Source organism: Mizuhopecten yessoensis, unplaced genomic scaffold (assembly GCF_002113885.1).
Source record: "Mizuhopecten yessoensis strain PY_sf001 unplaced genomic scaffold, ASM211388v2 scaffold11105, whole genome shotgun sequence".
NCBI lineage: Eukaryota > Metazoa > Mollusca > Bivalvia > Pectinida > Pectinidae > Mizuhopecten > Mizuhopecten yessoensis.
In genome coordinates, this window is record NW_018408882.1 from 631,873 (window position 1) to 648,496 (window position 16,624).

Sequence of the window (16,624 nt, forward strand, 5' to 3'; positions counted from 1 at the left end):
GAGGGGAAATAGAGATACCACCTTTAAAATCCTTCTACTACCGTAGGGATTAAGGGATTTTATCCTTATTTAGTCTGGATCATCCTTGGGCTAAGGGGACTCAATTTTGTATAATTGGTGGGTATGACCCCCCTAGGAGCATAGGGGTGGGGCTATGTTTGAAGTTTCTTGCTATATCTCAAGTACTTGATGGATCTTTCTGAAATTTCATATGTACTTACAGCACCTACCATGGAGTGCTATATCTTTACTTCATACCCATTATTTTAAGCATATTCAGGTGAGCGATACAGGCCCTCTGGGCCTCTTGTTTTTGCCTTTATGACATATCTTTTGACCGTGTTCATTGCTAACTTTACTAATGAGAAAATTCACAACGGATATATTTATCCTTTGATTTTCTGATCAGTATGTCCCCGCTCAGGACCGTGTTTCTCGTAAGATGTATAATTCAGTATTTTGTAGTTCAAGTTACTTCTTTCTCTTTTGAAAATCATTATGACACATCTTTTAACCGTGTTCATCCCTAACTTAACTTATATGACGAAAAAGACCGGAAATATTTAACATTTGATTACTTCATTAGGATGTCCCCGCTCAGGACTTTGCCTATGTTATAATATGTATATATTTAGTAATTCGTCGTATGTTTGCCTATTTTTGCATTTAAAAGTCTATATGACTTCTCTTTTGACCGCACGCATTGCTATCTTATCTACAACGGATATATTTAACTTTTGATTTCCTGATCAGGATGTCCCCGCTCAGGACCGTGTATGTTACAAGATGTAAATATTTAGTATTTCCTCGTTCATGTAACTTATTTTATTTTCATTTAAAAATTCCTGATCAGGATGTCCCCGCTCTGGACCGTGTATGTTATTAGATGTTATATATATATATTTAGTATTTCGTTGTTCATTTTACATAGATCTACATGATCAAAGGGAGATAACTGTTATATTCCAACTCCGCATTATGAGTTCTGCTACACTTTTTGTATTAAAAACAATGGTCATAATCCCTTTGTCTTGATACTTTGATACTGATACTTTCCCATGCTAAACATTAGTCACATATTGATGCAAATCATTGCAGATTTTTGCTAAAACAAGTGTATGAAAACGCCACAATATGTAACGGTCCTGGTCAGCGACATGATTGATATAGAACGCACTCGAGGAATTGTAAACTTCCGGTCTTGTCTGACAGTTAGGCTAGCGTTAGCAGACACCACACATTGAGGTAAACATCAGTTTACGTAAGTAATTTTTAGGTCACATGAGAAGATGAAGTCTCAGTTGATCTATTGTGATCACCTTTTTGGCCGTCGGCTGTCGATCGTGAATTACAGTAGAGTTTCGGAGGGTCCTGGGTTCGAAAAATGTTCAACATGGAAACATATAGTATATAATATGTATTTCTTATCCACAAGTTTCACTGTTTGAGATTAATAGAATCTTCCCTTACCTTGAGCAGAAATCTCCTACCCGTGGGGTGATGTTTCAAACAAAGCATCCCGAGGGTTGGAGATTTCTCTGTTACACCCTCAAGGTAAGGCCAGTGGATGATTATTATGCTATTATTTCAGTATCAACTCTTATTTCATGACGTCACAATTGAACACATGCTAATCGGCACTTATATAATAACCTAACGAACTCTCGGGCACGCAAAAACCTCCCAGGACACTCCAAGGACTCATTACTCCAGGACACTCATTAGGGCGGTCACACTAATTTGCGCCATAGGAGATATAACGCCATAGGTGCGCCATAGGAGTTTTTGCACGCCATAGCAAAATGTAAGTGTTATATCCACAAAATATTTCGAATTTTCCATTGGTATACTCATTTAACATGTTTTGGTAAAGTATCATTTAAAAAAAATGTGTACTTTGTTAGAAAATCGATCTTGATTACGAAGCACTTTTACACTAATTAGCGCCAAACATGTTTTTTCCCGCCATAGCTAAATATAAGAATTATTTTCAGCAATTAACTGTGTTTTTCCTTTGGTATATGCAATATACAGGTTTTGGTAAAGTTTCATTCTTAAAAAATGTTTATTTTGTTAGTAAATCATTAGGGTGACCCATCTCCCCCTAGGGGGTGACAATCGGATCTTTCCCGGCTAAAATAGAAGACACACCTGTGAAGGGTGGGAGAAAATTAAAGCTGATCTTTCCCGGCTAAAACGGGAGACACACCTGTGAAGGGTGGGAGAAAACCTTCCCTCTTACCCTGGACAGGTGTATTCAAACTTTTACTGGTGTGAGATTTCCTTGTCTCACCCTAGGGTTGAGACGGGGGGATTCCCCTTTTCATAACAATGGCATGACGTCACTTCAACAATACAATGACGTCACTGTAACAATCCGCCAACGTCACGTCAACCCTGAATTTAGCATGTAACGTTATCATTATATTGTGTATATGATACACATTGGGAAAACAGGGTAAGAGAAAAAGAATCATTCACCCCCTTGTGAGTAAGATAGGGGAATCTCAACCCTCGGGGAAAGATTCTTGAGTTGCCAAACACTTGGCAAAGCCTCGTGTTTGGCAACATAAGAATCTTCCCCCTCGGGGACGAGAGATTCTATTAGTCTCACACTAGGTCAGCAATACATATGACATCACGTCAGCGATACAATGAGGTCACGTCAAAAATGCACAAACGTCATATCAACCTTGCATTTATAATTAGCCTGTTACGTTAACATTACATTATGTATATGATACACAATGGGTGAACAGGGCAAGAGAAAAAGAATTATTCACCCCATTGAGGAGAGATTGGGAATATCAACACTCGAGGAAAGATTCTTAAGTTGCCAAACATGAGGCGTTGCTGAGTGTTTGGTAACTTAAGAATATCCCCCGAGGGTTTAGATTATTAAATCTACACTGTTTCTGTAAAATGCGTATATGTTTTTACACTTTTTTAGTCTGATCTTGTCCATGGACTTGTGACTCCGTGATGCCATTTTGGAGAAAGAAAACCATCCCTGATCCTTGTCAAAAGCAAGCATGTGACATCCAGACTTGCTTGCAAGGTAATCACACAAAACTACCATAATGAATTTTGATTTGTGTAGGGATATAAAAAATAATAATCCATCATGGTTGTAGCTCACCTGGTCCGAAGGACCATGGTGAGCTTATGCCATACCGCAACTTTTCCTTTAAAACGCTATTAGTCATGAATGACTGAGCAGATTTTGACCAAATTTGGTCAGAAGTATCCTTATGGGAAGGGGATTTTTTTTGTATAAATGATGGGTGTGGCCCCCCTTGGGGATGAGGGGCGGGGCCCAATAGGGGAAACATAGCAAATTCTTTAAAATCCTTCTTCTTCTGTAGGAATGAAAGGATTTGTTCCATATTTGGTCTGAATCATCCTTGATTAAAGGGGGAACAATTTTGTATAAACCGTGGGTCTGGCCCCCAAGGGGCCTGAGACGCGTGGCAAAATAGGGGAAACATAGAAAATTATTTAAAATCCTTCTTCTTCTGTAGGAATAAAAAGGATTTGTTCCATATTTGGTCTGAAGCATCCTTGGGTGAAGGGGAACCAATTTTGTATAAACAGTGGGTCTGGCCTCCCAGGGGGCCGAGGGGCGGGGCCAAATAGGGGAAACATAGCAAATTCTTTAAAATCCTTCTTATTCTGTAGGAACGAAAGGATTTGTTCCATATTTGGTCTGAAGCATTCTTGGGTGAAGGGGAACCAATTTTGTATAAACCGTGGGTCTGGCCCCCTAGGGGCCTGAGGGGCGGGGCCAAATAGGGGAAACATAGCAAATTCTTTAAAATCCTTCTTATTCTGTAGGAACGAAAGGATTTGTTCCATATTTGGTCTGAAGCATCCTCGGGTAAAGGGGGAACAATTTTGAATTAACCGTGGGTCTGGCCCCCTAAGGGCCTGAGGGGGAGGGCCAAATAGGGGAAACATAGCAAATTCTTTAAAATCCTTCTTATTCTGTAGGAACGAAAGGATTTGTTCCATATTTGGTCTGAAGCATCCTTGGGTAAAGGGGGAACAATTTTGAATTAACCGTGGGTCTGGCCCCCTAAGGGCCTGAGGGGTAGGGCCAAATAGGGGAAACATAGCAAATTCTTTAAAATCCTTCTTCTTCTTTAGGAATGAAAGGATTTGTTCCATATTTGGTCTGAAGCATTCTTGGGTGAAGGGGAACCAATTTTGTATAAACCGTGGGTCTGGCCCCCTAGGGGCCTGAGGGGCGGGGCCAAATAGGGGAAACATAGCAAAATATTCTTAAAAATCCTTCTTCTTCTTCTGTAGGAATGAAAGGATTTGGTTTATATTTGGTCTGAAGCATCCTTGGGTAAACGGTTGGTGTGGCCCCTCTGGGACCTGAAGGGCGGGGCCCAATAGGGGAAATATAGGTAAAACCTTTATAACCCTTCTTCTACCATAGGGATTAAGGGATTTTATCCTAATTTAGTCTGGAGCATCCTTGGGCCAAGGGAACTCAATTTTGTATAAGCAGTGGGTGTGGTCTCACAGGGGGCAGAAGGGGGGGACACAATAGGAGAAATAGAGGTAAAACCTTTAAAATCCTTCTCTGACCATCAGGATTAAGAGATTTTATTCTTCTTTAGTCTGGAGCATCCTTGGGTCAAGGGGACTCAATTTTGTATAATTGGTGGGTATGACCCCCCCTAGGGGCAGAGGGATGGGGCTCTGTTTGAAGTTTGTTCTTGCTCTAAGTGCTGGATGGATCTTTCTGAAATTTCATATGTACTTACAGCACCTACCATGGAGTGCTATATCTTTACTTCTTACCAATTATTTTAAACATATTCAGGTGAGCGATACAGGCCCTCTGGGCCTCTTGTTTTTATTATTTAATAATTTTAATGTTCTACACTTTTTTTTCAAAATAACAGCTACAATGTATTATCCTTTTTCCATTGAAGCTAAAAACTACGATGAATCTGCTTGTCGCAAGTTTATAGAAGCTCTAGAAAAATGTTGTGAGCGGAATGTGGGACGAGAATCAGTATGTTGTGATGGCATAAAGACTCCAGATACAAAATCTTAGAAGTGATCCGGATGACAACATGTGTATTGGACAAAATGTCTCCCATCAAATAGATGCCAAATTTACTCTGTAAACAGAAAAAAAAAAAAACTTAGGTGTTGATTTGACACTTGTTACCAAAGAAAGATTCTGCAGTTGTGAAGTTTCTTAAACAATTGGACTGATAATGGTTTTGTTACTTGGATTATTGAAATACAGGTTGGGTATTGATGATTTATTTATAATAAAATACAAATGGATATTCCATTATTTGAACTTTTCCTAGCAATCATTAAATCATTGACTAGGATGATGATGTGAAGCAAGAGGGGAACACTGCTTCCAAGGGAGGTCACTCCCTTACAACTCTGAAATATTTCATATCAAAATAGGCAGCAAGCAGTTAAGTTATTGGTTCAAAATAATATGCTGGAATCTGTTAAGTGTATAAACGGCAATTTCTTAGTTGGCTGTGATACCTTTGTAACACAAGCTTGATGTATCATGTCATTTTCTAATGTTCTTAAAGGGGCTGGTTGGGGAAAAAATTACAAAATAAATGGGTCTAAATGCGATCTCTGGCCTTCCAAAAGTTATACCACGGCAATATGATGGTCGAGTTCTACTTGCAATGTCCAGTTTTGAGCACTGAAATCTCAGGGAAGCCCCGCGTAAATTTAGTGCAGATCTATTTATGTATGCCACGTGGTTGTTTCGAAAGTGAGGCAGTGAAGATAACAACAATAGCACGCAGTCTATCAGCCATGTCGGACTCAACTAGCAGACAAGACAGCAATACTATACGTAAATAATTGTTTTCAAAGGTCATGTATGATGCAAGTGTAGTATTCCTACCTATATGTTGTTATTATATATAACGGTATTGATACCTCGTGCCTGTCATGACTTTTGCATGCATCTTTTTCTTTCGCCGCGATGTTTACATTTGGCCTTGTTGATGATGCGCATGCGGTAAAATTACATCACTGATCTGGGTCAATTGAGAGTTTTAGAATGTCAGGTGACGATTTAGGATTTCTTTAATATAATTATAATTTTACTCTTAGAGAGTGAATTTCAGCAAAATTTGAATCGGTATATTTCATAAGAAGGTATTTTAAACATGTGTATGCCATTTTAGCAAATATGACATTTTTCCCCCGACCAGCCCCTTCAAATAAAAACAAAGGGGTTTGTTTTTGGTTTTATATCTTTGTCAACACATGGCACAACCTGATGATGATAGGGTCTATGTAAGGCCTAGCTGTTATGAGGTGAAGCATATAAATCTAAATCAACCACTCTAACTTGTCATCCGGCCATCCTTGATATTCCAGGGGTTATGCTTACTTTTTGCTCTTTGCACCTCTGGTATGTCAAATCAGCCACTCTTTTGATAGAGGAAATTCCCTCTGTGCAAAACTAAAAGGAGACTACCTGTCATACTAATGCCCCCTATTTTTAAATGTCTTTAATTGCATTGAAACACCACAGCAAACCAAGCTCCTTTTCACCATACAATCACAATTAATTTGTAACAGGAAAGTAAAAAAAAACTTCACGCCTGAGTGCATTCCGGGTTTGGTCCTCGTCCGCGATACAGGTCCTCACGACCTCTTGTTAAATGTTTACAAGCAATATTTCAGGGATCCAATTAGCTGAACCTTCAGGTGTTAATACAGGCCTTGACGTTATTTTGTAAGGACGTGCCAGAAAGCAAAGTAAATCACTAGGTACGTCCCAATGTCATTCACAGCGTTTGAAACGCGATTTTCACCACAGAATAAGAATTACTCGATGTACATTAATGTAGGTCAGGTTTCGCTTTTAAAACGAGGTAAATCGGAAGTCAAGTGTTATCTTTAGGAAATTCTTCCGACACCAAACAAAAATGTGTCGCTCTAAGCTATTGAAGATAAAAAAAAGATAGAAACAACGGATGTTAAAATGTGTGTAGGTCTACAGTGCAGTATTTCGCTACTTAGGCTACAAGTTTATAAATAAGAATCGGTGTTCGCACCTAGGACACTACTTACCGGCTGTCACAAAATGACTTGTACCGTTACGCATCTACTATAAATCAGAGACATATAAAGCCAATAAATGTACATTATGTACTCGGTGTCTTATTATTATAAGGTTTAGTTATGACACTACTACGCAGGTATTTCGGTATCATGGTATTATTCCAAAATCGCGTCCCCATGGCTGCTGCCTACAAGCTTGCGGTACAAGGCCATTTGACAACCGGAAGAACTGGATTTGGCGGGACTTGCCAACACCGTTCTGTGCGTTCATTTTTAACAGATATTGTAAACAATCAAGCAAGGCTCTGTGCGATGAAGAGAGGTGCTTTGATCGTGTTTGAAGGAGGAGACCACAGCGGGAAAACGACACAATGCACCAAACTCATACATGCATTTGAATCGGCAGGAGAGAAGGTTAAGTTGTTCAAATTCCCAGGTAAGTTTTCCACCGATATGACCACATCAGCGATTTTTACTTACACTGTACATTGCATACATTGCAACGTCACTGAACTTCATGTATAATACTTCAAGCAATTTGTCAAGGATGTAAACGCGATAAATGAGTTTCTGCACCGCCCCCCCCCCTCCCTCAACTAATTCACCCTATATGATAACAACAACAGATTAATATTGTGCAAAACTTTTTTTTTTCAATAAAGAAAAAGAATATATTCTTCGAAAGCTAGCATAATCCCAAAGTGCCAAATAACAGCTGACCCCAAAATAGATAAATTAAGAATTTACTTGTTTCCATACAAGTCATTGAGAAATTACTTTTAGAGGCATGCATGGGGGCATTTAACCCACCTGGAATTTTGAATTTAAAAACCTGCTGAATACCATGCCAGTTTATCAAAGGGTAACATGAATTACGAGCTCTTGTGGTTGCTAAGACACGAAGGAAATTAATGTATTCTTTGAATTCATGCTTAGCAATTTAGATATTTATTGATTAGGGATCTCAACTGTATTAATGTTATGAGCCAGAGAACTAGTCCCCAGGGTGAGTAGCATGAATGTCTTCGCCTCTTTATGCCTATAGTTATTCTGTACCATTGCTCAGATTTCAGACGTGTACATGCAAACCAAATCTTAGGCAATGTATGCACTGATTGTATTGGTCTGATGACTTGTAATCAGTAATGTTTGTTGTCTCTTAAACAAAGTTTTCCACCACCAGGAGGTCTGACGTGGTTGAATCATTTGAACAAGTCTAAACCAATTGAGGGATTAAGGCCCATCGGTCGCTAAAGTCTTTTGCCATTTTAAACAAACCAGATGTTCCATTCTTGCACCTCAGACAGAGATGTCCCCTGTCATACCCTGTGCTTGATTAATAGAATCTTACCTGGGTCTGTTCTGTGAACAGGGTTATCTCAACCTGAGTGTAAGAGTTTGGCTGGTCAGCACGAGGCTTGCCGAGTGCTGACCAGCCAAACTCGTACATGAGGGTTGAGATATCCCTGTCTATGGAACAGACCCATGTTTGATTATTTTTATCACATATATTACATACAAATAAATTCCAGGTGGAATTAACATCGATCTGATTCCTCTGCCCTAGGGTTGAGAAGGAGGATTTTCCATTCACCACAATTTTGGAGCCTCAGACAGCAGACCGAATACTTGAAGTCTGAAGTGAAATTATTTAGCTCACCTGCCCAAAGGGCAAGTGAGCTTTTAAATGTCATGGCGCGGCATCTGTCATTCATTCGTCTGTCGACCGTTAACTTTTCCTTTGAATGAATGAACAGGCCTAGAGTCATGATATATGGCAGAAAGCTTCGTTGGTAAGAGCCCACCAAAGTTTGAGAACGATGACATTGACCTACTTTCAAGGTAACAGGGGTCAAACTCAAATGTGGCAAAAACTGCAAACAGCTTCTTCTGAAAAATTGAAAGGCATAAAATCGTGATATAAGTAGCTTCCTCAGATCGAGCCCAACAAAGTTTGTGAATGAAAATGACCTTTGCCTACTTTCAAGGTCAAAGGGATCAAATATGTTAACATATTTAAATGACATCTCAAAAACTAAAAACCTAAAAGATGATGATATTTTGGATTAAGGAGTTTTTCAGCTGAATGACTTTGTTAGACTTTCAAGGTCACTGTGGTAAAATGTGTTGAATAACAAAGAGTCATAGGTAATGATTTTGATCCTATAGCTTTATCTAAATCCAAATTGTTGCACTCAGTGTCCTTGGCCCAATATGATTCATTGTTGTATAAACCATGCCTCCAACCCAATGGGGACAGAGGGATGGGACCCAATATTATGTAAGGGTGTTGCGAGCCAATTTTTGGAAATATTTGTAGTACTGTATAAGATTTAATGAGAATATTTTGCTATGACTAGTTAAATATGCAGGTGAGCGATACAGGCCCTCTGGGCCTCTTGTTTTGAACTAAAAGGTGCGAGAGACAGATTATATAACCTGTAACTGGGCGAAATCGGGTTATGTCAGTCTTGGGCTAAGATTCTGTAACATCCCAATTAACCTCAGCTAACACCTTCTGTTACGGAATCTTAGTCCTCAACTGAGATAACCTGATCTCGCTCAGTTTCAGGTATTTAGATTATATTATTCTATCAATATATATGACAAACATCATAGAGTGGGGCTTCCCACTAATTTTGCACACTGTATTTCAGACAGGACCTCCACCATTGGACAGATGATAAACAACTACCTGGGCAGCAAATGTGAAATAGAGGATCATTCCGTTCATCTTCTCTTTTCTGCCAACAGATGGGAAAAACAGTGAGCTTTATAATTGTTTATAACTTAAACCATTTTTAGGAACAATAGCATGCTGGGATGAAGGGCTACCAAGTTTGTTCAAATGAGTGACCTTTGCCCATTTTCAAGGTCACAGGGGTCAAATATGTTAATATGTTATAACAACTTCTTCTGAATAACCAGAAGGCCCAGGGTGATGATATTTGACCAGGGGCATGCTGGGATAAAGGGGTACCAAGGTTTTTCAATTAAATGACCTTGACTTATATTCAAGGTCACAGGGGTCAACTATGTTAAAAACTTAAAAACTTAAAACAATTTCTTCTGAACAACCAAAAAACACAGGGTGATGATATTTGACCAGGGACATGCTGGGATAAAAGGCTACCAAGTTTGTTCAATTGGATGACCTTTACTTATGTTCAAGGCCACAGGGGTCAGCTATGTTAAAATCTTTCATGCCCCCTTAATATACCACTTGACTGCCAATCACACGACTGTTACACAGGAAGCATACATGCCCCCTTAATATACCACTTGACTGCCAATCACATGACTTTTATTCTGGAAACTTGTATCTCGGAAACGACATATTGCCCTACATCCATGGTTTGTCATCCTACGTCCATGGTCTGTCAATAAGATGGCTGTCAGGCAGCAATCTTGGATTAATACTTTACTTTAAAACAAATATACAATTTAACTTGATACTTTACTGCGATAATCGTAATACAATTCAGCCGATGGTCATACTTGTACTCCAATGATCATGTTATATTTATAAATACATTACAGGCCACGCATGATGGAACTTTTGGAATCTGGAACCACTTTAATTGTGGATAGGTACGCATTCTCAGGTGTCGCCTTCACGGCTGCTAAGCCAGTAAGTATAAATTTATCATTATCATTTATGTTTACTTTTATTGATCAGTTTTGTATGAAGTTGAAGGTTCTTCTCCTTAAGTCTGAAAGAGTTCACTATAGCATTGAAAAGGAAATGTCCCTGTCACATTTGATGGAGGAGCATAAGTATTGGCCTTTTCCATTGTTCTGTTTATATGGATATTGGTAAGCTTAGCTTTTACTGTTAAATCCTCGGGTCGTACAAGTACTGTCCCATTAAATATTGTATAGATGGAGGGTGTGGCCCCTTTGGCAGAGGGGCGGGGCTGAATATGGGATATAGAAGAAATTGTTTTAAAACTTTTCTCATTTGATACAAATGGAGGGATTTTAACCAATTCAGATATGTCCTAAACATTCCCTTAATTGTGCAGGGCTTTGCCATTGAGTGGTGTAAGCAGCCTGATATCGGTCTCCCAAGGCCAGACCTGGTGTGTTTTCTCACACTGGACACTGAAGCAGCTGCAAAGAGGGGCACGTTTGGAGGAGAACGGTATGAACGGACAGATTTCCAAAAGAAGGTTATGAACAATTTTGAGAAACTTAAGGACTCCACATGGAAGGTGAGTCTCTCACAGCTTCAAAGCCATCATTACTGGATAATGTGGTGTAAGGGATCCCCGTTTCTGTTACTCTACATTAGTATTTCTGTTTAGCTTACCTGGCCTGAGTGTTGTGTTAGGGATCCCCTTTTCTGTTACTCTACATTAGTATTTCTGTTTAGCCCACCTGGCCTGAGTGTTGTGTTAGGGATCCCGGTTTCTGTTACTCTACATTAGTATTTCTGTTTAGCTTACCTGGCCTGAGTGTTGTGTTAGGGATCCCCTTTTCTGTTACTCTACATTAGTATTTCTGTTTAGCCCACCTGGCCTGAGTGTTGTGTTAGGGATCCCGGTTTCTGTTACTCTACATTAGTATTTCTGTTTATCTCACCTGGCCTGAGTGTTGTGTTAGGGATCCCGGTTTCTGTTACTCTACATTAGTATTTCTGTTTATCTCACCTGGCCTGAGTTTTGTGTTAGGGATCCCCGTTTCTGTTACTCTTCATTAGTATTTCTGTTTAGCTCACCTGGCCTGAGCGTTGTGTTAGGGATCCCCGTTTCTGTTACTCTTCATTAGTATTTCTGTTTAGCTCACCTGGCCTCAGTGTTGTGTTAGGGATCCCCGTTTCTGTTAATCTACATTAGTATTTCTGTTTAGCTCACCTGGCCCGAGTGTTGTGTTAGGGATCCCCGTTTCTGTTCCTCTACATTAGTATTTCTGTTTAGCTCACCTGGACTGAGTGTTGTGTTAGGGATCCCCGTTTCTGTTCCTCTACATTAGTATTTCTGTTTAGCTCACCTGGACTGAGTGTTGTGTTAGGGATCCCCGTTTCTGTTCCTCTACATTAGTATTTCTGTTTAGCTCACCTGGACTGAGTGTTGTGTTAGGGATCCCCGTTTCTGTTCCTCTACATTAGTATTTCTGTTTAGCTCACCTGGCCTGAGTGTTGTGTTAGGGATCCCCGTTTCTGTTACTCATCATTAGTATTTCTGTTTAGCTCACCTGGCCTGAATGTTGTGTTAGGGATACCTGTTTCTGTTATATTACTCTGCATTAGTATTTCTGTTTATCTCACCTGGCCTGAGTGTTGTGTTAGGGATCCCCGTTTCTGTTACTCTACATTAGTATTTCTGTTTAGCTCACCTGGCCAGAGTGTTGTGTTAGGGATCCCGGTTTCTGTTACTCTACATTAGTATTTCTGTTTAGCTCACCTGGCCTGAATGTTGTGTTAGGGATCCCTGTTTCTGTTATATTACTCTGCATTAGTATTTCTGTTTATATCACCTGGCGTGAGTGTTGTGTTAGGGATCCCCGTTTCTGTTACTCTACATTAGTATTTCTGTTTTGCTCACCTGGCCTGAATGTTGTGTTAGGGATCCCCGTTTCTGTTACTCTACATTAGTGTTTCTGTTTAGCTCACCTGGCCTGAGTGTTGTGTTAGGGATCCCCCGTTTCTGTTACTCTACATTAGTATTTCTGTTTAGCTCACCTGGCCTGAATGTTTCATGGTGTGGAGGTCCCATGTTGCCTCTTATGTTGGTTTATTTTAAACAATGGCTAATGGAACTTCAAATTGCTGTCGTTAAGATTGGAAATAATGGCTTTAATTTGCAAAATTGATTTTTGAAACACCAATCTGATCTGTCTCAACGAGTCTATAGCAGCAATATGATATCTTGTTCTTGATCTTGTAAAGTTTTTGTGATTATTCAGTTCTGACAAGTGACTGGTGTATTTTTTTCTATGTACAACTGTTAGTCAACAAACTGACCACACTTTAGCTTGGACTTTGTACTCTTTATGTAAGAAAAATGTATTTCATTTTCTTCTACACTCTGTACACTGCAAATTACCTTTGTGCAATATTATTTTGTTTTATACAGGAAATTGATGCTGACAAAAGCATTGATGATTTGCACAAAGAAATCTTAGACCTGGCTACAACAACGATGGCGTCAGTGGCTCAGAATCCGATAGAAAAACTGTGGATGCCGGATGACACAGAAACGAAGTGTAAAATGTAGGAACTAGCAAAACAAAGGAATCGACAACTGTCACAAAACAATGCATTTATCTTAACAAACATCGCTTTAGAATTAATTTAATTTCAGCCTTTTGAGGTCGACACCGATATCAACATTCTTTTCCACTGTACACTTAGCATTTCTATCACTTCAAACCACTAAGATTGTTAAGGTATTTGTATGGTCTGATTTGCCTTGTTCGATCATCTAAGTAAAAATGGGAGAGTATCCATCTTAGAAGGTTTTTTTAGGGGGGAAGGATGGGTGTGTGTGTGGGGAGGGGAGGGCACTTTTTATTTTAGATCAACCACATCATGACATCTCTTTCCTATATCTATATCTATATGTATAATATTAGTAAGTGTACTATCATAAACAAATTCTAGTAGGATGGGGATGCAATCATATTCATGTCAACAATATGTCAGCGATTTTTTTTAATTTTTAACATATTTTTCAAAATTCACAGAATGCAATCATTATTACTCTCTGCTATGTGTGATGAACACTTCCTTGATGGACAAAAACACCGCATTTTTTTTTCATGCATTTAACGCCACATTTGAGAAAAGGAATGAGGGAGATATCCCTCACTCAAGGTTTCAGAGGTGGACGCCTATGGAGTTAATTGTATTGAAACTCATTTTCTATCTTTCGTGCAAACTTGAAAAGCTATCCGAAGCATAGCATGTAGATCAGTAGGCCTATTCACACAAAAATACACCATTTTGCCACAGTATAATATAAGTAACGTGCTTTCCTGTGATATTAAATCTTGTCAATTACTGTAAATGTGTTGGTCATTGACCAATAGTAGAAAGTGCCTTTATAGAATTGCATTTGTTCATGTATATATATAAATATTATATAAAGTGAAGAATCTCCTAGAAGAGATGAAAGTACTAAAGACTGGTTGTTAAGAATTTTTCTTTATATAATATTTATTCGTCCGTAAGGATCATTTTTCTGATTTATAATATATATATATATATGTGTGTGATTTGTAGAAAACTTTTATAATGTATAATGTACAAGTATTAACACAACAACAACTTTTCAAAAGTCGTTATTGTGTTAATACTTGTGCATTATATCTATTCATGCTTGCCAACTCTCTTTATTTAGGAGGGAGACTCAAGATTTTGGACCCTTATGTTTAGCAGTTAGAAAGAAGATATCAAAATTTATCATGTGAAGGGTTATATACACACATTTTATTGATGTTGGAATGAATTTTGAGCATGTAGAATCTCTCCTTATTGAAATTTCAAAAAGTTGGCAAGTTGGCAATGCTGTAAATGATAAATACAAAAGTGTTTGTATGTACCAAATTACCTGTTTGTAGGGGTCGTGTCATGTTTGTAAGTGTTAAGTTAAGGGAAATAAGATGCCGAAGATTATGTAACAAAAATTGAAGGCCTAAATATTGTGTTCATGTCAATCATATATCATTATCAACAATCTGTCTTTAAACAGAATTTTAATGAGAACAAATATCTACTGTTTGCCGGGAAATGTTTGCCTTTGGTGGTAAAATCTGTATTTCATTCCTGTGTATATGATGTTGTTTAACAAATATGTGTTGTAATGATAAATTCCTCGCCCTCATCACGGAGGGTAAAGAAGGCGAACATCGAATTGCAGCAAACATTTCCCGGTATACAGTATTATAATGATATAAGACCATGGTGTGCTTGATACTTTATTTACATTCATGTATATATGTAATTTTTTGTTGTTAATTGATATTAATAAAATGGTAATTAGTTACCAGTATACAGAATTTGCAAGTTTTGTCTTATAATTTGCTCTATTTAAGACAAGAGGTAAAAAGGATATTGCCTCCATTATCAGCTGTAAAATATTCTTGAAAAAGAAAGTTACTGGGTAGTTCTTGGCGTATTATTAAACAAGCAAACATATCACCCCAGTGAAAATACCCAGCTTCATAGTATCTCATTTCTCTGGGCTAGGTTCAAGGATAAAATGCAGTACCTAAGCTAATTTGATAATCATAATGGTTGGAACACAAAAGGCTGAGGGGCCTTAATATCTCTTTATAATATTTATTTTATTTTCAATTTATAACCAGCTGAATACCATACCAGTTTATCAAAAGAGTACAAAAAGTACAAGCTGCTAGAAATCCTCCTTGCAGCTTGTAATTTTTGTACTCCTTTGACAACCCTCTGCCCCCAGGGAGGGGGGGGGGGGGGCACACTCCATGTTTTATAAAGAAAATTGAGTCGCCTTTGTTTGAGGAATGTGTGGCTCCCAGGGGAGAGAGGGACAGGCCTAATAGGGAAAATTGAGGTAAATTGAGGGATTTCATCCCCACCCTTATATACAATTGTTAGGCATGAAGTCAGGAAAACATTCATGCTACCAGGATTAGCTTGCAGGTCCAGACCAACTCTTGGGCACAAACTCCTCGGGGTCATAACATGGAAACAGTTGAGCAGCGGGGTGGGTCCAATAGGGAGAAATGGAGGTCAATCTTTAAAATCTTTCTCCTTCTGTAGGAATTTAAATTCAGTATGTTTTAATCTCTGAGCAAAGTGGACTCAATTTTGTGTAAATGAAGGGTGCAGATTTTTTCCAATGCACATGCGTAGATGCCCTACCATGGCATCAAAATAGCGTTGCTATGCAGAAATAGCCAAAATATGGTGCGTTTGTACAGTAGCTTGCAGAAATGAAAGCCTCCGCACGTGACAAACAAACACTCCTTTCTACGAATGAACACTTGTAGGATAATGATTAAGCATGTTAAATATTTATTTGTTGCATGCTGAGGCTTTCAAAAATTGAAAAATGTTTAGTTAACAAGTACTAATTGTAATGGGGGACCATAACAGAAGTCCCCCAAACTGCCCCCATAGTCGCAAAGATACATCAGAAAAGGATTGCAATGCCTTTATACACCTAAATACTAAATTTGAGTGAAATCCAACAATTTCTAAACCGCGACCAATTAGAAGCCTCTGTGTATATGGCAGCCATTATGTCTAATAAGACAAGAGGCCCAATGGGCCTGCATCGCTCACCTGTTATTAGGTCACCTGAGACAAAGTCTCAAGTGACCTATTGCGATCGCCTTTTGTCCGTCGTCCGTCGTGCGTCCGTAAACAATTTACATTTTCGACTTCTTCTCCAAAACCCCTGAACCAATTTCAATGAAATTTTGCAGGGACCTTCCATGGACAAAGGTCAACAAAAATAGTTGCCGGTTTAGTCCTAAGCCCCCAGGGGCCTGAGGGGCGGGGCCAAAAAGGGTTAAATTGACTAAAATTTCAAAAATCTTCTTCTCCAAAACCCCTGAACCAATT

At 38.8% G+C, this 16,624-nt stretch overlaps 1 protein-coding gene across 5 annotated transcripts; it reads left to right on the plus strand.

Moving 5' to 3' along the window:
- The first annotated feature begins 1,153 nt into the window (after positions 1-1,153).
- LOC110465908 (thymidylate kinase-like) lies at positions 1,154-14,206 on the plus strand. Of its 5 annotated transcripts, none has more exons than XM_021522064.1 (8): positions 1,164-1,261; positions 1,592-1,804; positions 2,951-3,058; positions 7,358-7,513; positions 9,735-9,843; positions 10,618-10,708; positions 11,103-11,291; positions 13,155-14,206. In XM_021522064.1, exons 3-8 carry the CDS (start codon positions 2,983-2,985, stop codon positions 13,293-13,295), a joined length of 762 nt encoding a protein of 253 aa, XP_021377739.1. In that variant the 5' UTR covers positions 1,164-1,261; positions 1,592-1,804; positions 2,951-2,982; the 3' UTR covers positions 13,296-14,206. The 5 variants fall into 5 exon arrangements, with proteins under 5 accessions (XP_021377738.1, XP_021377739.1, XP_021377741.1 ...); XM_021522065.1 differs by having other exon boundaries at positions 1,199-1,245; XM_021522063.1 differs by lacking the exon at positions 1,592-1,804 and having other exon boundaries at positions 1,154-1,261.
- Positions 14,207-16,624: the final 2,418 nt, after the last annotated feature.

What these genes read in the sequence shown, in the direction of transcription:
- LOC110465908 (XM_021522062.1), top strand. Translation starts at nt 7,198, where the DNA reads ATGACACTACTACGCAGGTATTTCGGTATCATGGTATTATTCCAAAAT. An exon ending in GCCAACAGATGGGAAAAACA is followed by an intron (nt 9,844 to 10,617) that starts GTGAGCTTTATA and finishes AATACATTACAG; the next exon opens with GCCACGCATGATGGAACTTT. An exon ending in CCTTCACGGCTGCTAAGCCA is followed by an intron (nt 10,709 to 11,102) that starts GTAAGTATAAAT and finishes TTAATTGTGCAG; the next exon opens with GGCTTTGCCATTGAGTGGTG.